The 23,675-nt window shown below is 40.0% G+C and overlaps 1 protein-coding gene across 1 annotated transcript; it reads left to right on the top strand.

Moving 5' to 3' along the window:
- Positions 1 to 12,840: 12,840 nt before the first annotated feature.
- LOC119652853 (retinol dehydrogenase 14) lies at positions 12,841 to 23,288 on the top strand. The gene is made up of 3 exons (XM_038057205.1): positions 12,841 to 12,961; positions 22,276 to 22,414; positions 22,485 to 23,288. The coding sequence occupies exons 2-3, from the start codon at positions 22,282 to 22,284 to the stop codon at positions 23,213 to 23,215; spliced, it is 864 nt and encodes a 287-aa protein (XP_037913133.1). The 5' UTR covers positions 12,841 to 12,961; positions 22,276 to 22,281; the 3' UTR covers positions 23,216 to 23,288.
- Positions 23,289 to 23,675: the final 387 nt, after the last annotated feature.

Genomic DNA, 23,675 nt, shown 5'->3' with positions numbered 1-23,675 from the left:
AATACATTGGACGATACTCACGCTCTACAATTGAAATAAGCGGAACATTTTGAGTGGAATCCATGATTTAAATCATTTACAAAATTAGAAGTCATCAGTCTAACATGCAATTTTTTCACCTTTTCATTTTCACCTTAGAATATAACTTCATACAAACAAAACTGGTGAAAACATAATTCATTAAATACGAAAGTTCAGTCAGTTGGGAACTGAATGGAAACATCAGCGACAGTAGCAATTATGAATCTTAGAGAAAGATGAACATGAAGAAAAAAAGCAACATCACACGCTACATATGTACATATTCCATAGATAGTGAAAGTGTGCTCACTGTACTATTCACCGATGGGTCCAAAGAAAAGGTCAAAGAAATGTAAGGCTAGATTGAAACGAAAGATTTAAGATAGCAACCAGAAAAATTATAATCTCTTGGGAATATTATTGGCATTTTCATGTCGCATATAATAATACATTAACATATTTTTAGATATCCGCAAGGAAATTTCCGCCTAAAACATTCCAACCAGATCAAGTTTTGAAGTTTAACGGATACAAGTTATGCAAATTAAGATATTGCTGTTACAAAACTCAAAACCAATGTTTAAAGCTCACTAAAAATGGATTTCTAGTAGAATCGTATAAAATTGTTCCCCTTGGTGAATAGCACCTTGACCAAGTAAGCCTAAATAAGATTCAGACATAAAAATTGTACAGGTTTAACGTTTATTGCCAGAAGCAAGTAGCATCTTTAATTACATATAGTATGTATAATAAAAAAACTTGAAGCTTCAGTTTCAGGTGACATTTGGAACTATTGGAGTTGCAAATAACGAATTTGCCTGTCCGTAGATATAAATGTGTATTTCGAAGAGAGAAGCTAGTTTCACCTCTCAAATATTTATATCGTAGATGAATATTTCAATCCAATTTTTGCTATTATATTATTCTGATTGTAATAGCTTGAACAATCAATTCAAGTCGAATTTATATACATATAATAAGTCGAATTTATATACATATAATCGTTGGTTTAAAATTACGTTGATGGATTCAGACGTGCATCAAAAAAGCAAAAACAAAAATAAATTCTGGGAACCAACAAAATTCGTAGTCGATAAAGGTTATCAAGGGTTATCTAATCGCGGAATCACTATAGATGACTTCCAATGATGAATGTGATATTAGGTGACTTTTAAAAACCCAACGCTTTATTTAACACCAAATATTTATGTGTTTGTGTGTGTATGAGGAGGAGAGGCAAAGTCTGTGAGCATTCAGGCCCTAGTGGTCCATTGTGCACGATTCCCCCATCTAATGGAGTATTCCAGACACGGATATGTATCAGAGGATTAGTGAATGTGATGCAACTGGAGCACATCGGATGGGTCACTCATCATCATCATCATCAACGGCGTAACAACCGGTATCCGGTCTAGGCCTGCCTTAATAAGGAACTCCAGAAATCCCGGTTTTGCGCCGAGGTCCACCAATTCGATATCCCTAAAAGCTGTCTGGCGTCCTGGCCCACGCCATCGCTCCATCTTAGGCAGGGTCTGCCTCGTCTTCTTTTTCTACCATAGATATTGCCCTTATAGACTTTCCGGGTGGGATCATCTTCATCCATACGGATTAAGTGACCCGCCCACCGTAACCTATTGAGCCGGATTTTATCCACAACCGGACGGTCATGGTATCGCTCATAGATTTCGTCATTGTGTAGGCTACGGAGTCGTCCATCCTCATGTAGGGGGCCAAAAATTCTTCGGAGGATTCTTCTCTCGAACGCGGCCAAGAGTTCGCAATTTTTCTTGCTAAGAACCCAAGTTTCCGAGGAATACATGAGGACTGGCAAGATCATAGTCTTGTACAGTAAGAGCTTTGACCCTATGGTGAGACGTTTCGAGCGGAACAGTCTTTGTAAGCTGAAATAGGCTCTGTTGGCTGACAACAACCGTGCGCGGATTTCATCATCGTAGTTGTTATCGGTTGTGATTTTCGACCCTAGATAGGAGAAATTGTCAACGATCTCAAAGTTGTATTCTCCTATCCTTATTCTTCTTCGTATTTGTGTTTGACCACTGCGGTTTGATGTTGTTGGTTGATTCGTCTTCGGTGCTGACGTTGCCACCATATATTTTGTTTTGCCTTCATTGATGTGCAGCCCAAGATCTCGCGCCCATCACCGCCTGCTCGATCTGGATGAAGGCAGTTTGTACGTCTCGGGTGGTTCTTCCCATGATGTCGATATCGTCAGCATAGGCCAGTAGTTGGGTGGACTTGAAGAGGATCGTACCTCTTGCATTCACCTCAGCATCACGGATCACTTTCTTAAGGGCCAGGTTAAAGAGGACGCATGATAGCGCATCCCCTTGTCGTAGATCGTTGTTGATGTCGAATGGTCTTGAGAGTGATCCTGCTACTTTTATCTGGCCTCGCACATTGGTCAGGGTCAGCCTAGTCAGTCTTATTAATTTCGTAGGGATACCGAATTCCCTCATGGCCGTGTACAGTTTTACCCTGGCTATGCTATCATAGGCGGCTTTAAAGTCGATGAACAGATGGTGCAACTGTTGTCCATATTCCAAAAGTTTTTCCATCGCCTGCCGCAGAGAGAAAATCTGATCTGTTGCTGATTTGCCTGGAGTGAAGCCTCTTTGGTATGGGCCAATGATGTTCTGGGCGTATGGGGCTATCCGGCCTAGCAAGATAGTGGAGAATATCTTATAGATGGTACTCAGCAACGTGATACCTCTATAATTGCTGCACTGTGTGATATCTCCCTTTTTATGTATGAGACAGATTATGCCTCGTTGCCAATCGTCAGGCATTGATTCGCTGTCCCACACCTTGAGCACAAGTTGATGAACCACTTGGTGTAACTGGTCGCCTCCATATTTAACCAATTCGGCTGTAATTCCATCGGCTCCTGGCAACTTGTGATTTTTTAGCCGATGAATTGCACGGACTGTTTCTCCTAAACTTGGTGGTGGCAGTATTTGTCCGTCGTCTTCAGTTGGCGGGACCTCCAACTCGCCGATGTTCTGGGTGTTCAGTAGCTCATCAAAGTGCTCAACCCATCGCTCTAATATTCCCATTCTGTCGGAAATCAGATTTCCCTCTTTGTCTCGGCAGGATGAGCATTGAGGTGTATAAGGCTTCATCCTGCTGACTTGTTGGTAAAACTTCCGCGCCTGGTGCGGTTGCTCCCTGTACTTTTCTAGTTCACAGACTTATTGTTTCTCCCAGGCTTCCTTTTTCCGTCTGTGAAGTCGCTTCTCCGCTCGATGGAGTTCGTGATAAATCTCTGCGCGTGCCCGCGTTCTTTGAGAATGCAACATTACTCGGTATGTGGCATTCTTCCGTTCCGTTGCTAGCTTACATTCATCGTCAAACCAGCCGTTCCGACTCCTTTTGCAGCTGGGGCCAAGTATATTTGTGGCCGTACCCATGATAACGTTCTTCAGGTGGTTGTGAAGATCATTTGGTGATGCTTCATCTCCAGGTCCTCTGTTGACTGCGGTTATTGCGGCATCCATTTCCCTCTTACGGAAGGCCGCGGTTCAAATCTCGCTGGTGGCAGTGGGATTTGTATCGTGACTTGACGTCGGATGCCAGTCGACTCAGCTGTGAATGAGTACCTGAGTCAAATCAGGGTAATAATCTCGGGCGAGCGCAATGCTGACCACATTGCCTCCTACAGTGTTCTGTAGTGTACCGTTACGGTCTTGAATGAAGTGCTCTAACACACTTCAAGGCCCTGATCCAATATGGATTGTTGCGCCAACGATTATTATTATTATTTCCCTCTTATAGGTGTCGCGGAGGGTTGTGTTGTGGATGGCTTCAGCGTTCACTCTCACCTGATTGTCAGAGGGGATTCTAGGTGGTATTGTTATTCGAGCTCGGAGCACCATGCCAACGAGATTGTGATCCGAGTCTATATTGGCCCCCCTATACGTTCTGACATTCATCAAGGCTGAGAGGTGGCGGCGTTCGATCAGAACGTGGTCAATTTGGTTGAAAGTGGTCCCGTCTGGAGAGGCCCACGTATGTTTGTGGACCGCTTTCCGCGCAAACCAGGTACTTCCAACAACCATTTCGTGTGACCCTGCTAATTGAATAGTCCGCAGTCCGTTATCATTTGTTTTTTCGTGTAAGTTATGGGAGCCAACGTATCGCCTGAATACGGGCTCCTTCCCTACTTGGCTGTTAAAATCCCCAAGTATGATTTTGATATCATATCTGGGACAGGCTTCGAGGGTTCGTTCTACTGCCTCGTAGAAGGTATCCTTCTCCGACTCTGCAGTCTCCTCTGTAGGGGCGTGAACGTTTATGAGGCTTATATTTCTAAACTTGCCTTGCAAGCGCAGAGTGCATAGCCGTTCGCTTATGTTTTCAAAGCCGATAACAGCAGGTTTCATATTTTGGCTGGCTTCTTAGCCACCAACTCCGAGCACATGGTTTACTGGATGGTCGCTATAATATATGGTGTAGTGGCTCTTCTCCAGGAAACCGGTCCCTGTCCATCGCATGGGATGGGTCACTCACATTTAGAAATTCCACTTCTTCAGTACAGGATCCTGGAGAATCCCTATTCTGAACACATGTCCAGCTGGTAAGTTATGGTCACAAACGTCTGCAAGTCTTTATACCTTCTTGGTGTGTCTAAAACCATTAAGGCTCTACCACCTGTCATTATAGAAAGCTTGCTTTCTAGTTTTTGATAGCACCTTTAGCCAATGCTACTGACATTCCAATTACTGGTTCGGGAATGATGGAAATTTAAAATTCTTTTTTGTACATTGTAATAATAATCGTGGGTGCCTTGAAGTGTGTTAGAGGACATTCCTGAACGATTTTTGTTGTAATTAAAGGACTTCTCAATGCCCTTAATACAGTTGATTATCGCTGTAGATTGCGTTGCGCGTGTCCTTCAACTGCTGGCCAATCAAGTACGTTTCTGCCCTTGGAAAGCATGAACTTCATCCTGAAAGGCCTTTGAACATTGTCTCAAGGGCCTATATTCGAAAAGTAGACTTCTGTTCCGTTTTTCAGCTATCGACAAGACCTCAGTATATCCTGCTAGGCATTTTTCTGGTTCGTTCCAACTTTCTCCACGTTTCAAGATAATATCATACCTTCTACTAAGCAGATGTATGGGGACTCAAGCACCCGAAGGCATTGCGAAAACTGGATTTAGTTTTCCCAATAACTCTTTCTAAGTTCTGTGCCCCTCACGCCTATTGCTTCCCCATAGATCATATCGAATTAGTCTATGAGCTGCTCTCATTGCAGTGCTCTAACTAAATAAATCCAAAAGCTGCTAATTAAGCAATACATTTAGAGCTACAACCGATATCGTGCTTCACACAGTTCTTTGCAGTGAGATTAGCTTACATTAAAAACTCTTTGTTTCACCTTAACTCACCACACATATATTAACATAATTACCTGGAGCCTAAATCCCCATGTGGACAGCCCATACTCTGCGAGAGCTCGTTTCATTTTTACTTTTGTATGTTTGTTCCAAAGAAGCTTCTTGTCTAGATTAATTCTCAGATATTTCACTTCTTCGGAGAATTGAAGGGTTGCATCCCTCATCTCTGGAAGGCAAAAACCATTCGAATTCCTCTTTTTTGTAAATAATACTTAAGGTATTTACCTATTTTTTATTTTATTTTAAATACTTTATTTTTAATTTCCAATTCAAATACTACTTAAATTCAATTAAAATACTTTACTGTTAATTTTTAATTCAAATACAATTTAAATTTTGCGTAAAGAGACGTTGAGCGACTGTTCGCGGCGATAGCTGGAAGCAGAAGAGACCGCTTCGTCTCCATGCGGTCCTTCTGGCCAATTACAAAGCTGTTGGAAAGACCCACAGTCAAAGGCCTTTTCAATGAAAATGAATACCTCCATCGCCTTTCAGACTTGCGTCCTTTATCTTTGAAACCAAAAAGTGAAGAGCAGATTCATAGGACTTTCCACTCTGGTAAGCATGTTGATTTTCATTTAGTGGGTCCAACCTTAGCGCCTAAATGTGGACCTCAACTAGTCTCTCCAAGCGTTTCACTAAGAATAATTTTAAGCTGATTTGACTGAAGTCCTTTCGATTTGAATACTAATCTTTCCCAGGCTTAGGTATAACCTTCTGCCAAGAGGCAGACACGTAGCCTAGTGCAAGATATGTGTAATCGAAAAATATTTCTTAGTAGTCGCTCTACATCCGCCAATTCGCCCCTTGCCTGTTCAACCGGGTGGCATACTTACAAGAGAGTCTGTACAGACTCAACATTGGAGTTCGTGAAAGTGTCACCTGATTTTCTTCAACTTGTCGGACTCATCACTTTTAAGGACTCTACACAACCTTGAAGTCTCTCTTTCGGCTTCCAGTTCCTCACAGTATGGTCGAACTTTTTACGAGCCTCTTTTATTCACACTGTGAGTCTGGAATTTTAATCCGTGTTCATTCTTATTCCTTTCGCAAGAACGATTTAGAAATCGTCTGCTTGATTTCTGGAATTTTTGCAGTTCCCAGTTCCATCAGGGAACCGCTTTACCGCTTTTCCCTCGGGAAATGGAAAAGGCCTTTTTGTTGCTGCGAAGTTTATTGAACTTTGTCCTCTCCATTTTCCTACCATTACGTCTTTGTATTATAATAATAATAATAATAATCGTTGGCGCAACAATCCATATTGGATCAGAGCCTTGAAGTGCGTTAGAGCACTTCATTCAAGATCGTAACGGTTCACTACAGGGTAGCCTGTAGGAGGCAATGTGGTCAGCATTGCACTCGCCCGAGATTATTACCTTGATTTGATTCAGGTACTCATTCGAGTACTCGACTGGTATCCGACGTCAAATTACGATACAACTCCCACTGCCACCAGTGAGATTTGAACCGCGACCTTGCGTACAACTACTGCTCTAACTACTCAGCTATCCGGACAATGTAAATTCAAAGTAACAATCTGACAGTGAGACGTCGCAGTCATTAGACCAGCTGATGATAAAATCAAATAGCTTCTCTCTCTAGGATTATATTTGCTAGTGCGCTAACAAATATGCTAACGATTCTCATGAGAACATATTAAGAGTTCAAGACCGCTTAATTCATAGGGTAAGGAAATAGAGGTAACTATTGTGTGGTATCGTAAGATGACCGCAAATAGGTCCTGGCCACAAAATTGTCTCAGCATTATTGCTTTAACAACTTTGACATTAGGACGCACGCTCTTGATAATCTCTCACCGAAGAAGATCCGGACCCCCTTTTCTGATCCAATACCACAGATTTACTGCCAATAGAAGTAGAAAGAGGCTTTGGTATGCTGCAAATTAATTTGATTCTCCTTATGTTTGTAGGCATAAGTGTAGTTTAATGTGAAACCCGCGGTTAACAAGAGCCTACTGCATCCAGTGTGAGTCTCACCGGGGCTACCAGCTTGTCCTTACCTTCCATCGAAAGTTTCGTTTTCTTGCTTCCGATTTTCCTGGATATTTCTACACTTGATACTGCAGCAGCGTCCATGTTCTCATTCTGAAGAAGCGTCGCCTTCTTTTGCAGGACTTTTTAGTGTCATCAACTGGGAGTCTCCCCACGTTCACGGTATCCGGGCTGCATGATCCCGTTTCCACATGCCGCTGTTAAACCAACGGCGTTCATATCACCGCAGGGAAAATTTAGTATGTAATTTCCTCTCCTTTGTGGCTAAAGTTTCTTTCTGCCGAACCTTCCTCTCCCGTTTTCTGGGAGAATTAGGCAACAGTTCTACCGACGAATAAGCCGTAGTCAGGTTTCCAGTTCCTCTATTATTTGAGTTCCTGTACTTTCCTTACACGCTAGTGTAGTTTCCACTGAAGTGGAGAGAATGTTTTCCGCAGATTGTTCCTTGAGGGAAGATCAGTTTAGTGAAGCCTCCGAAATTCGTGCCTCGGCCGCGGTTTTATTGCTCATATTGATGAGTGGATGCGAAGTCTGTAATTCCCTATCATTTGTTATTGTTATTGTTTGTTGTTATTATTGTTAATACGTTGCTTTCATCTTCATGTGTTTTGGATACGCTGAGTGTATGGAAAAAATCAATTCAATGTCTGTCGATCCGTCTGTCTATTACATCTGATTCACTCGGCTGAAGCTATTGTCACCTTGAAACCTTTTCCATGCAACAAGTGCCATTACTCTTTCATTGAATTTAAAGGGGCTCCCTATACATACGAAAGGAGGGTACACATTTTTTTCACGGAATATGGTCATGAGGAGTATCAAATGAAAGGGCTAGATTTGACTCTGATGCTGGGTGAAACTTAGGGATGGGAATACTTAAAATGTGCACCCCCTAAAACGGAAAAGGTCTTGTTTTAAGAACCTACTCGACCGAAAAATCTAAAAAAAAATCATAGTGATACGTCTTAATTAAATTTTGGTCCCAAAACACATCCCATTTCGATATATGGTCAAATAAAGTTGATGATGGTATACTACTATATTTTAGTAAAATCGCCCTTAATTTCATGTTAGCAATACAACATTTATCATCGGTATAAATGATATTAACATCAATAATTGTTGACGTCACAATCAGAGCAGTTTATCCTAGGTCCTAACGGTACACTACAGGACTATGGTACACTGTCTTTTTCTTTTATTTTTTTAAGGTTTTGTGTAAAACAAAACCTTCTTAAAATCCATTGTCTGTCACACGCACTTTTCTCCAACTCCCACACATACAGTGAGTGACATACATTTATGTGGACTTTAAAGGGAGGCTCCCCATACACGCAAGGGAGGGGGGTTTACAAATGTTTTTTACATATAGTCCTGTGGGGTATGAAATGAAAGCTTGCGCTTAGTACATTTCGAAACCGATATTAGTTTTGACGTGAATTGTAAAGTGCTTGAGTAAGAAGTTAAAATGCACACTTAAAGTGAGATAAGACCGAAAAAACCAGGAAAACGCGCTTATATAAAATCTAGGCCTCGAAATATGTGCCATTCCCCCCTCAAGTTCATCCTAGAGATGCAGTAGCATAGGGAACAATATCTTGTATACACATGCCAAATTTCATGAAAACAGGGCCATTAACGCCACAACTATAGTAGTTCAAACTTAGCAATTTCGCGCGAATTTACTGCTTCTAAAGCCATGCAACTAATATGCCGACGTCATAATTAGCGAGAATAATTGACATTCGCGTGAAATATAATATTAAAGTCGCATTTATGAGGAATCTACTTGTCCTCAGCCCTTTTCAAGGTTTTGTGTAAAACACTTATGTGAAATTTAAGCCTCGTTTGGGCAGATATCGCAATGGAACATCCAACAACAAACTTACTAATAGTATATTACCAACTTTCAACAATTGACAAAAACCCCTCTTGAGTTCATCCTAACAGTAACGGCCTAGAAGACAGTATGGGGCATACTTATGTGAAGCTTCATGAAAACCCGGCTATTAGTGTCAAAGTTATTGTAGTTCAAACTTATCAATTTTGTGCGAAATAACTGCATCCTAAGCCATGCCCTAAGCCTAGAATCCCCTCTGACAATCAGGTGAGAGTGAACACTGAAGCCATCCACAACATAACCCTCCGCGACACTTATAAGAGGGAATTGGATGCCGCAATAACCGCAGTCAACAGAGGACCTGGAGATGAAGCATCAACAAATGATCTTCACAATCACCTTAAGAACGTTATCATGGATACGGCCACAAACATACTTGGCCCCAGCCGCAAAACGAGTCGGAACGGCTGGTTTCACGATAAATGTAAGCTAGCAACCGAAGGGAAGAATGCCGCATACTGAGTAATGTTGCATTCTCAAAGAACGCGGGCACGCGCAGAGATTTATCACGAACTCCATCGCAACCGCACCAGGCGCGGAAGTTTTGCCAACAAGCCAACAGGATGAAGCTTTATACACCTCGATGCTGATCCTGCCGAGGCAAAGAGGGAAATCTGATTTCCGACAGAATGGGCATATTAGAGTGATGGGTTGAGTACTTTGATGAGCTACTGAACAACCGGAACATCGGCGAGTTGGAAGTCCCGCCAACTGAAGACGACGGACAAATACTGCCACCACCAAGTTTAGGAGAAACAGTCCGTGCAATTCATCGACTAAAAAATCATAAGTCGCCAGGAGCCGATAGAATTACAGCCGAATTGGTTAAATATCATCAATTTGTGCTTAAGGTATGGGACAGCGAATCAATGCCTGACAATTGGCAACGAGGCATTATCTGTCTCATACATAAAAAGGGATATATCAAACAGTGCAGCAATTATAGAGGTATCACGTTGCTGAGTACCATCTATAAGACATTCTCCACTATCTTGCTAGGCCGGATAGCCCCATACACCCAGAACATCATTGGCCCATACCAAAGAGGCTTCACTCGAGGCAAATCAGCAACAGATCAGATTTTCTTTCAGCGGCAGGCGATGGAAAAACTATTGGAATATGGCCAACAGTTGCAACATTTATTCATCGACTTTAAAGCCGCCTGTGACAGCATAGCCAGAGTAAAACTGTACACGGCCATGGGAAAATTCGGTATCTCAACTAAATTGATAAGACTGACTAGGCTGATTCTGACCAATGTGCGAGGCCAGATAAAAGAAGCAGGATCGCTCGCGAGACCATTCAACATCAGCAACGGTCTAAGAAAAGGGGATGCCATATCATACGTCCTCTTTAACCTGGCCCTCGAGAAAGTGATCCGTGATGCTGAGGTAAACGCAAGAGGTACGATCCTTTTCAAGTCCACCCAACTACTGGCCTATGCTGACGATATCGACATCATGGGAAGAACCACCCGAGACGTGCCTTCATCCAGATCGAGCAGGCGGCGTGAGATCTTGGGCTGCACATTAATGAAGGCAAGACAAAATATATGGTGGCAACGTCAGCACCGAAGACGAATCAACCAACAACATCAAACCGCACTGGTCAAACACAAACACGAAGAAGAATAAGGATAGGAGAATACAACTTTGAGACCGTTGACAATTTCTCCTATCTAGGGTCGAAAATCACAACCGATAACAGCTACGGTGATGAAATCCGCGCACGGTTGTTGTCAGCCAACAGAGCCTATTTCAACTTACAAAGACTGTTCCGCTCGAAACGTCTCACCACAGGGGCAAAGCTCTTACTGTACAAGACTATGATCTTGCCAGTCCTCATGTATTCCTCGGAAACTTGGGTTCTTAGCAAGCAGAATTGCGAACTCTTGACCGCGTTCGAGAGAAGAATTTTTGGCCCCCTACATGAGGATGGACGATTCCGAGTCCGGTTGTGGATAAAATCCGGCTCAATAGGTTATGGTGGGCGGGTGACTTAATCCGTATGGATGAGGATGATCCCACTCGGAAAGTCTATAAGGGCAATATATATGGTAGAAAAAGAAGACGAGGCAGACCTTTCTTAAGATGGAGCGATGGCGTAGCTCAGGACGCCAGACAGCTTTTAGGGGTATCGAATTGGTGGACCTCGGCGCAAAACCGGGATGTCTGGAGTTCCTTATTAAGGCAGGCCTAGACTGTATACCGGTTGTTGCGCCGTTGATGATGATAATGAAGCCATGCGAATAAGATGCTAACGTAATGGTTAACAAGAAAAATTGACATTCTAGTGAAATATTAAAATTCCATTCCATTTTCCATTTTTTGAAGAGTGGGGAATGCGGAGGGTCGAAAGTGATCATTTCTCCACACCCATATCTGTTCAAATAAAGTTAATAATAGTATGTTACTATATTTTTTTTTAATTGGCTGCATAACCCCCCTTAAGTTCATTCTAGTACCAGGAAATTGTAAAAATGTAGACTAGGATATAAGGCATCATCGTGCCAAGTTTGGTGGAAATTACACTATTCTAAACAAAATTATAATAGGTCAAAGTTGTCGCTTCTTTGGAAATTCTAGACTGAATGTGGGTATTTTCATAATATATATGCATATATTAGGTGCACGCGCACATTCAAATGATATATTATTATAAAAGAAATACAAAAAAAAAACCTTTCATACTTGAAGCGTCCAGCTTCCAGTTTCCCGACTAGCCTTTTAAATGAATATGTCTCATTCTCCCTTTTTACTACATTTTGTTTTTGATAATACACTGTTAACAAAATCATTAAAATACATTTTGTTGATATTTATGTGAGATCATATATGAAACACACATATGTAGCGCCCGTTAAATATGGAAACAATAACCACATTCTAGTGAAATTGTGAAACATCTTGTGAAAGTAAATTCATCAAGAAAAACAAATGCATTTGAATACCTGCTGCTGGTTGCAATGGACTTTCATTCGCATAATATCTGTTTCCGCAACCATCTACAGTCTAGAATATATGTGCAAGCTGAGTATTGCTGAAGTAGATAAATTGTGTTCTCTATCAATTTTCCATTTCTTCCAAAGCTCGCAAAGTACCAACAACTTCGCGGAAAAAGAGAGATAGTCTACATGCTGAGCACATTTAAGCCTTGCTTACCTTTCTGGATTTTCCTACCTTTCTTGCAAGCTTCAGCCGCGAAACATGTATGGAAGTTGCTTGATCATCACAATTGCTAGCGACAAAGTCTTATTCCGTCTTGAGGGCATAAGACCGGTTTGCTGGCCTGAAGAAGAGTAAAAAGAGATTTAGACGTAAACTCCGCAACAAATAACACTAACAACGTTCAGCCATGAACGGAGCTTATCGGGAAGGCCATGCTCACTCTTGAGAAATTATATTTCCATCACTTACTATTCAGATTTCGTTGGAATCGGAACTTATTGTAATATATCACTTCGGTTTCAATCGGCGGATCCATTGGTGCGGAAATACAAATTTTGTACACGTTTCAGTTTTAATTCACTACTAACTGTGTAACATACTATCATATAAAGTTGGATTACTTGTTGAGTGCATTTTCTTGTTGGATTAAAAAATAATTTAAAAGGTAAATTGCGAAGTAATTCTGTTTCGGGTTTCTGTGCGCAGTCTTTTGAATAGTTGCAATTTTAATGCTGCGTATTATGATTGTAATCGCATGCAATACTCGAATTCTCAGGAAAAAGTAATAGTATACTCTACAATTACTACTAGTATATTCGCGTGTGATTATATTTCCCAAGCTGGAATTACTCAAACCAATTAGCTTTTCAAAAGTGTCTCAAATTTTAGCGAATTGAACTTTGGCCCCATCAAGTCATGGTCTAGTATCCGGGTTACTCGTTTGAATCTTTAGATGAATTTCCATTCTGATAAATTGACCGGAATTGTTTGCAGTTCAATGAACGAACTATTCAATAATTTTGGAGTTTGCTGTACTTTCACCAAAATGTTAGCATTCATGGTGTACGGAAAGAAAGACTAGGTGCATTTTATCTCGAAGAGATTTGACGATCCATTTGCAGATACCGTTTTCTCCAACAGTTTCTAGTAGTTTTGAGGTCTTGAACCATTGAAGATAAAAGAATGGGAAGAAAATAAGATTGCGTAGAAAACAGTGATTTTTTGTACTATGCACATACATATTTGATGACGTGAATATGAAACTCCGGTGCTTTTTTCATGCATCAATCATTTAGTTAGTCGTTCTCAATTATAGTTGAAAATCTTAAATATTTTTTTGAATAAGTTAATTATTCCTTCTTTCCTTCATTTTATAGTATAGGTCCGTCTCAAATTTATTCCATAAAAGTACTTTAATTAGAAGTTGTTGTAAAACACCATTTTGGTTAATTATTGCTATTCAAATGTATAAATATTTATTTTTGGGGAATCTTTATGTTTCAGTCTTTTGCAATTATATTATATGCTAAAGACAGAAAAGAGCTGTTCTTAACTACCTCTTCCATGAATGTAATTGTGAAGTGGAATAAGTGAAATATTTGGCATAATTCTGTGCATCCATCTCCTTCATGGTAATCGTGCTGAAGCTCTTGCCACATTCAAGACTGTTTAATGTGTTGCTTCAGCCTTCTCTAGATATTTATTAATTACGCAACGATGTCGATGTCATTGATACACAACGCACGTTCACATATCATAATGAAGAGTAATAGCGCCGATGAAGATTGTTGAGGTATTCCACCGGTTTCTTCTGGTTTAAATACATTTCCAAATATATCCGAGTGCCCGCAAACTTAGAATAACACTGCATCTCTTCGCACCTTTCTACTTTATGCTCCCAATCAAATAATTTCCCTGCAAGGCTACCTGAGATCAACAACTGACAAATCAGCGGTATGAAACCTACAATTCAATAAGGTATGAGGAAGACCCTCAAGATGGTTTATGTATTTCTCTTTAGAAGCAGCATTGATAAATGCTGTCTCTACTGCCTCCGGAACGGTCCTCCTCAAAGCAACTACTAAAGGTGGAAATCAATGTGATCCAGCTGTAATTTTTTCGTTTATAGCCACGATAGGTATTTTGCCCGACCTAACCGATAAGCGCGTCCTCCATCATAGGTCAAACATTTTCTGTACGGTATATAGCATTCTTATAATTGCAGGGATTACGTTTGCTTCGGCAATAAAGTCGTTATTATGCAATAAAGTAATATTGACGATTTAATAGCAAGTACTTTGCTACCGTGCTCTTACCCATAGATTAATACCAGTCTCTTCGAATAATTATTTTATTCACTCCTGGAATTTGATTTTTGCAACTTTCTGCGTCACGTCTTGTTTATAATCTATTTTTGAGCAGAGCTACTATTCATTTCACCAGACTCTGAAGATCTGCAGGTGATATCTTTTCACTTTTGTATAGATACATAATAACTTCCTTCCTTCGATATTATAGTTTTCTTTGCAAGAACATTTTCCTTTTCTTTTATATTAAGCTATACGGTATAGTATTCTGATAACTATGAGTGTACTGTTGCCAGTGTTTCCCTCATTGAAACATATATGAAGGTTCTGTCTACCTTAAAATAAAAGCAGCAATATTAGTTACCTAGAACTTATGACTGCCTGTGTGAAAAGATATTGGAACTATGGACTGATTCTCAGAAGTTATTCAACCAAAACTTCCAAAATGATATTTCTATATAAAATCTAGTCCTGAAATTACACCCCTTTCTGATATAATATATTATTGCGGGAAGTAAGTTAAGTGAACGCCATCCAGATCTACGTTTGTTATGCCCGTTTTAGTGTAACAATTACGCCATACGCGAAGAAGTGGGGCAGTTTAGGTAAACAGCATTAAAATGAAATATATATTTTAATGCAGGAAATCAATACATTGAAGTCGTCCTACCCTCGAGCCAAAAGATTTTGTCAAAGGGCAAGAGAGAAGCAGATTACCGTGAAAACCATCTCAGGCGAGCTGTGAGGATAAGCGAGCAAGAGGACTATAGGAAATTCTACCTTGATACGAACACTAACACGAATCATTGCGACACTGAATACAAACTTTTAAGCACAAAGTGCAAGGACAAAACTCACCTCATAGAGTCTATCCGCCCACTTTTTCCCAAATAATAATAACAGCCTCTCAGTTGAAGAATGAAAATTAGGCTGTAGGAACTACGAAAGATCTGCGAACATATTGGAGAGAAGAAGACAACAAGATTTAATGGAATTCCAAGCTGGGTTCACAAACTGGTTGCTAAGGCCTGACCTAGTTCGCTCTCTTGTTTTGATTCGTGCATGATAAAAAAAATGTTACCATTCAATGGAAACGACAAATAAAGGTTCACAGATCCACCCGATTCCCATCCCTTGCATATCATTCTACTTACTTTTCAGACAACATAGACAAAATGCTGGAGAGTGTTAATTACATATATATAGGCTGCACCCGCACCTTGAACAAATTAAAATGATAACATTGGCTCCTTCTTTGGACTATGTGGTACCAAGAATCGTGGATCTACTTCAAGACACGATGGTGGCGCTAAACGCGTTCGGCCATTTGAGCTTATTTCGAGGGTTCTTTGGAAAAATTAGAAGCCACTGGCTGCTTAACTCAGACCATCGAAAATTTCCTGGAGGTAATGATGGATATCAGACTGAGTTTCACGAGCCACTTGGAAAAAGACGGCAAATGCTAGGTCATTGTTGACTGTAATGGTACCTAACACCGGCTCTGTGTGTAGTGCTCTTAGGAGAATATTAGGTTGGATCATATGACGATTTGGACATATTATTTTTACAGGAGAAGGATACCAAATTCTATCTAACAATAATAAGCTCACTTCACACATTTGTCTCGTACCTAATTGTTTTACTAATAAATGTAAACGTTTGGCTTTTTGGTTGTGAACACTATAAACCTTACTTGGTAGCTCTAAGGATCTTCCTACTGTTAGCAGAAGTAGATGTTACTAAAGTCAGCGCTTGTTCATTAAAACATTTCCTTCATAACCCACCTGTCCGCAATCCAGGGATAGTGGGTACCACTCTGCCATTGCCACTTCCATTTTCTAATCAACTTCAGGTGCTCAGATTTGATCTGGTTTGCTTCGAACCGCACTTCTAAGGCTAATTTTTTGATAGCGCAGAGCATACCACTAAAGTCCCAAATGTCCCTATAAACATATTGGAACCGATATTATACACATTATGGAAAATTTGCTATATAGCGAAAATTTGGTCCATCTGTTACCTTCCAAACCGAAATCCACACTGACAGTCAAAGAGTACTGCTTTCACGTTTAGTATTACTCTATTACTCATAAGTTTTGACAGCACTTTGTACTGTAATTCTAACATTCAATTTTTTATTTCAATTTTTGTGGAAAATAAAGTTTTATTGAAATCGGTTCATTGTCTGTCTGTACATATGTTCCAACGTGTAAAATTTTTGCCGATTAAAATCACCCTCCAACTCCTTTCCTCTTCCCCTCAGACCCACTGTGAATTTTTACGTTTTGGGGAAGACGTGGCTCTAGATCTCTCCATTTATCCATCGATTGCATTTGCAAACGCACCTTTCTCGCTTCCTCTACCTCCTTGAACCTGCACTTAATTCGCCCCATTGCATTGCAGTTCCCTTCGTACAGAAGCATTTTCTTAATTAGATTTGCTAGTGCTATTGTTCCACCCAATGCCACCTCTAGACTCCTTCTTTCCTCCATGTATTTAGAACAATAAAAGAAAACATGCTCGGAGTCCTCCGGAATATCGTTGCAGCTGGGAGAGTGAGATGAGCGGCCCAGTTTAAACCTATACAGGAATTTACGGTATCCGTCATGTCCCATGAGGAACTACGTGAGATTATAGTTTATCTCACCGTGCATTCTCTGCATCTTCACCTTGATCCGCGTAGGCCGTTGATATTGTTTTGGCACGAAATTCAGTGCTTTTGGGACGAGTCGAAATGCGACAGATCTCATATATAAAATGTCCATCGCAAAGTGCTGAACCGCTCAGCAATGCGATGCCAAATTCTCTAGCAATCTCTCTTAAAATACGACGTGACACTACATTCAGCACAACTCCCGCGACGCGCCATGCCCATAGCTAACTGCAAACAACTATATATTTTGACATTTTAACATTTCTTCTATTTGTAGTCTAGTCTAAAATTGATACATCAGTAGCTTACTCCAAACTACAAGTAAGTTTGGAGTAAGCTACTGGTCTATCAATGGGGATGTGTCGCGTCGCGCAGCGTCGCTCAATTCTATATTGCTACCAGCACAACCAAATATTTTGACAGGCAGTGTAGTTTGTAGCCGCCTCTCATCGCATAGTATAGATGCAGTCGTGCCTTAAGGCAAATATGATGATTTTCAAGCACCATTTCTCTCATTTTGTTGATGGTTTCGTTGGTGCTTGACGTGAATGAAGGTCGGTTAAGGTGATCCAAACTTTAAAAAAAAACGAATATAATCAGTTTCGCATGCGCAGTTCGTTTAAATTAAAACAAGTCGGAATACCGGAAGCTCGTGCTTCGGGTATAAAGGTTTTGTGTTCATCTTATCTAAGAAATTTCAACGCACATTTTTCTCCCCGTATACAGCTACAAAACTACGAGACATACGTACATATTACAGCCGTAGATGTTACGCTCACCCTAAACAAACAAACTGCCTATTTTCGAATACTGTACACATATAGGCACGTATATAAATTGATCGTAGCCATATTTCCGATTTACTTCTTATATTTATCTGAATTAAGCTCTACCCCCAAAGTTCATTAGCACGCATATACTATATACCTACATATACACATGTCTCGTTGGAATAATTGATATTCATATACAAATGATTAAAGAACTAAAACAAAATAATTCTTTTCCACCCAATTCATACGAACTTACTTCGTTGTGGTATTGACGAATTGATATGTGATGATGACATCATCAGGTTGTAGAGTGCACGAAATTCACAAAAAATTGTAAAGTTTGACCTCCTATAACTTTGTTAATAATAGTTGGATTTTCCTCAAACTTGACCAAATTATGCATTATATTCTTCATTATACCCATGCCAAATTTTGTACTTCTGGGACGAACATAAGGGGGGTGCCGGGTAAATTTCTAAAATATGGAAATATACTATTATTAACTTTATTTGTGCAGATATCGGAACCGGATATATTTTGAGGCCTAGATTTCATAGAGATGCACTATTGAGATTTTTTTCAGATTTTTCGGTTGGATAGGTTCTGAGAACGAGACCTGTTACACTTTTTGGGGGTCATATTTTGAGCCCTCACTCCCCTGTGTTTCACCCAATATCAAATATTGAACCAGTTTCGAAAAGTACTAATTGAGACCTTTCATTTGATACCCCACATGGCCACATTTTATGAAAAAAAATTTTGCACCCTCCTTTCACATGTATGGGTAGCCCCCCTTAAACTTAACACAAAATGGCCGCAGTTGCTGCATGTAAAGGGAACACCAGATCACATACTCCCACCAATTTTCGTGACAATCGGTTCAGCCGTTTCCGAATAAATCGGCTGTGACAGACAGACAGACAGACAGACAGACAGACGGACAGACAGACAGACAGACAGACAGACAGACAGACAGACAGACAGACAGACGGACAGACAGACATCGAATCGATTCTAATAAGGTTTTGTTTCACACAAAACCTTAAAAACGACGACACTTTTGAATCATATGGTATGTTCTACTATGAAAATTTGGTGTACTGAGGCTTCACATGATCCTTGTCGTATGTTAACGAGCGTATGATCTATTTGATTCACCCTATCACTGCCTGGAGTCTTCAATGTGCATTTTTGGTTTGCCTTGTACGTTTCTGTGTGTAATGTACGTCAGTTATGGGCATTCCTGTAATATGTAGACGTTTCATGCTGTAAGGAAAATTGTCCGGCAGCACTTAATAATAATAATAATCCTTGGCGCAACAATCCATATTGGATCAGGGCCTTGAAGTGTGTTAGAGCACTTCATTCAAGACCGTAACGATACACTAAAGGATAGCCTGTAGGAGGCAATGTGGTCAGCATTGCGCTCGCCCGAGATTATTACCCTGATTTGACTCAGGTACTCATTGACAGCTGAGTCGACTGGTATCCGACGTCAAATCACGATACAAATTCCACTATCACCAGTGAGATTTGAACCGCGACCATCCGTACGACAGCCTTGTGCTCTAACCACCCAGCTATCCGGACACTTAATGTAGAAGGTTATTTGCTTATTTGAATGCTGAATGGTCTCAAAAGTGATCCAATCGTCAGGCATTGATTCGCTGTCCACAGGAAGTTGATGAACCACTTGGTGAGGTTGGTCGCCTCCATATTCCATCCATCCATTATTTCTTGGCGACTTGCAATTTTTAAGCCGATGAAGTGCACGGATTGTTTCTTTTTAATTAGCGAGACCTCCAACTCGCCGATATTTTGGTTGTTGAGCAGTTGATCAAAGTACACAACCCATCGCTCCAATATGCCCATTCTGTCCGAAATCAGATTTCCCTCTTTGTCCCATCCGGATGAGCATCGATGTGTATAAGGCTTTACCCTTGTTTGCAAAACTACCGCGCCTGTGGCGGTTGCTCCCTGTAGTTTTCGAGCTCACAGAGTTGCTGGTTCACCTAGACTTCCTTTTTCTGTCCATGAAGTCGCTTCTCTACTCGACCAAGTTCGTGATAGGCCTTTGCCCATGTCCACGTTCTTTGAGAGTACAGTATTGCCGGATATGCGGCATTCTTCCGTTCTGTTGCTAGTCTACATTCATCGTCGAACCAGTCATTTCGACAATTTTTGCAACTGGGGCCAAGTATGTTCGCAGCCATATAAATGATAACGTTCTTCAGGTAGTCGCGAAAATCATTTGTTGACGTTTCATCAGGATATCTATTAACTACGGTTATGGGCATTCATTTCCCTCTTACAGGAGTTACGGAGGTCTCTGTTATGGATGTTCAGTGTTCACTCTCACCTGATTGTCAGCAAGGATTCGAGGTGATATTGTTATTCGAGCTCCATGACATTCATTAAAGCTGAGAGGTGGTGACGTTCGATTAGCATGTGGTCAATTTGATTGAAAGTGATCCCATATGGAGAGACCCACGCATGTTTGTGGACAGTTTTCCGTGCAAAGCTGGTACTTCCAACAACCATTTCGTGTAACACTGCTAGTTGGATAATCAACAGTCCGTTGTCATTGGTACTTTTGGCTCCATTCCTACTTAGCTATTAATCATATAAGGCTTCGAGGGTTCGTTCTACTGCCTCGTCGAAGGTGTCCTTCTCCGACTCTCCTTTGTAGAGGCATGAACGTTAATGAGACTTATATTTCGAAATTAGCTTCACAAACTCAAAGTGCATAACCGCTCAGTTATGTTTTCAAAGCGGATAACAGCAAGTTTTATTTTTTGGCTGACAAGGAAACGTAATCCGAGCACATGGTTTACCGAATATTCATAGGTACTGAGTCGCTAGAAATTTGGTTGTTAGGCTAGGGAGATGAGGTTGGCATTCGATACTTTTAGGTTATGTATTCGTTTTGGCACCATTACCTCCGTACAGTCTCCTAAAAAATAAACCATATCTGAAGATATTGGAACGGGCTTGGCTTTATGTCACTCCGCTGACGTTGTGCAATTTTTTCATCACAAAAGAATTTTGAGAAGGAAAATTTTAGCATTGTCGCCCATCCCTTCCCTTGATTACCCTATATGACTAGAATGTGTTAAAAAGTAGATAAACAGAGAGACTAATAGACAGATACTCGGCGAATCGAATCAAATGAGCTATTGTTTTACATAAAGCTTAAAAATAATGCGATTGGTAGCCACACAATAATTACAATGTCGAGTATTATAACCCTTCACATTGATATACCGTCTACATCGTTGTTTTCTTATGAATTTAGTATTAATTTTTACTAAGGCAATGTGCGCATCTATCACGGGTAACAGCACTTATTATCGGTGGATAATTTCTTATATGCATCATACTCGTAAAATACTGTAATCAAGGTTAATAGCTGTTGTTTTAATTAATACTAATTAATAAAAAATACTTGAATGAGACTTGATGATAAAACTTCCACATTCCAACTATTTCCAAACCAAAGAAACTGGGATAGACAAAAACAAATTATCTGGTTTGTTAGAACAAAATTAAATTAGTAATGAATGCAGTGAACGTATTATTTGTTGCTTTTGTTTGCTTTGACCCCCATAAACACCATTTGGAATCTTGACTTGCGTCTGGGAAATTGAGTAAAGCAATCAATTAAATACTGACAACATACAACGACTCATCTTTGCACTTTCATCATAGAATTTCTAATTTCATTTTGGGTGAAAGCTCCCAATTCGACGATAAAGATCAAGTTTTTTTTCTACAAAATAAACGTCTTTCCCCTAAAGATAAAAGCAATAAATCATTTTGGTCGAAGACCTCATCGAATTGCTTCACAGAGAAGTTAATTTTAATGTGAGTTAAGGTTAATGGTGCTATTCAATAGTACAATTGGAAAAAAAACTTCATTACGTGGGTATAAATTTCCTCGTAAAACTTTCACTTTCTGATTCATGGAAAGGTGAATGCCTCGTTGAATAATAGAGTGTTAGAAAATGCAAATATTTTCTATCAATGAGATTTGACAAGGTTACTTATATACTTATTGGAATTTATTTAATAAAATTTCCCGAAAACTACGAAGAAATTACTATAAAAATCATATCACGATAATAAGCAATATGAAGGCATATATACAACTTTCTAAATGTACATATGATAATGATAAGATAATATGATAATCATAACTAAAAACACAATGTTAACTTAGAGTAAAAAAATTCTTGCTTCAAAACAGGTTAAAATGGAAGGCAAAACAGTACTCATTACCGGCGCAAACAGCGGAATTGGCAAGGAGACCGCAAGAGAAATGGCCAGACAAGGAGCTCGTGTGATTATGGCCTGCCGTAACCAAGAAACTGCCAATGCAGCTAGAGGTAACTTATTTTAGTTTGACTAAATTTTAAAAAAATCTATTCGGATACTAAATTTACTTCTTTTATGTAGAGGAAATCGTCAAAGAAACCGGCAACAACAATGTAATCATCAAGAAAATCGATTTGGGTTCACAAAGATCAGTTCGTGAATTTGCAGCAGACATCCTAAAAACAGAAAATAAGCTTGATGTGTTGATCCACAACGCCGGTATGGCTCTTGCATTCCGTGGAGCCACCAGTGAAGATGGTATTGAGTTAACTATGGCCACAAACCACTACGGACCATTCCTTCTCACTCATCTTCTAATCGATCTCCTGAAGCGTAGCACTCCGGCAAGGATTGTTATTGTTGCTTCAGAACTTTATCGCTTAGCTTCCGTTAATTTAAATAAACTTAATCCGATTGGAACATTCCCAGCTGCGTATTTGTACTACGTATCAAAATATGCAAATATTTACTTCGCACGCGAATTGGCACAACGATTGGAAGGCAGTGGAATCACTGTGAACTTCCTCCATCCTGGAATGATCGATTCAGGAATCTGGAGGAATGTTCCTTTCCCATTGAATTATCCAATGTTGGCTGTTACGAAATGCTTCTTTAAGACACCCAAACAAGGAGCAGAAACTACAATTTACTTGGCTTCATCGAAGGACGTCGAAGGCGTTTCAGGGAAATATTTTATGGATAAGAAGGAACATGGCTTATCTGCTGCCGCCATGGATATGGATAAGGCTAAGAAAATATGGGAAGAGTCAGCAAAAATTGTTGGTTTAACAGCCAGTGACCCAAAGATCTAGGGAGTTAATTGTAAGTTTATTAAATTGTCAGTTTTAGGTTTTTTTATATGAATAAATAGGTGGGTAAAGAGAATGTTGTGTTTTTCAATTATCGATCTATTCTTACTGCTTTCAAAGTGATTTTGGTCGAATAAAGCAAAAGTTCAATTGGAATACGCATGGAGGTCGAAAAACATGATCACTTTTGATTCAGTCAAGACAAACAAAAGTATATACTAAGGTAGAACCAAGAAGAAATAAAATCTGGATAGAAGGCTTCAGAGATTTAGGTTCTCGAATTAAAATTATTATTTGGTTGTCATAAGCCCCTATTTGAAATAGCGCATCGACCTCGCTTACACGTTATTGCTGTTGGTTTCTGGTAATATACTTCAGCATAACCCACAATGGAGTTGTCACCCTTTGTTAATATGTAATCTGTCCACCGCCATATCCGTCTTCTCATCAACATGTCCACAAG

This window comes from Hermetia illucens, chromosome 3 (genome assembly GCF_905115235.1).
Source record: "Hermetia illucens chromosome 3, iHerIll2.2.curated.20191125, whole genome shotgun sequence".
Taxonomy (NCBI): Eukaryota; Metazoa; Arthropoda; class Insecta; order Diptera; family Stratiomyidae; genus Hermetia; species Hermetia illucens.
This window is presented reverse-complemented; position numbering and strand designations above follow the sequence as displayed.

Bases quoted from the DNA above. Each gene is read 5' to 3' on its own strand.
- LOC119652853 (XM_038057205.1), top strand. From the start codon at position 22,282: ATGGAAGGCAAAACAGTACTCATTACCGGCGCAAACAGCGGAATTGGC. The intron at 22,415-22,484 runs GTAACTTATTTT...TCTTTTATGTAG, and splicing joins AACTGCCAATGCAGCTAGAG to AGGAAATCGTCAAAGAAACC.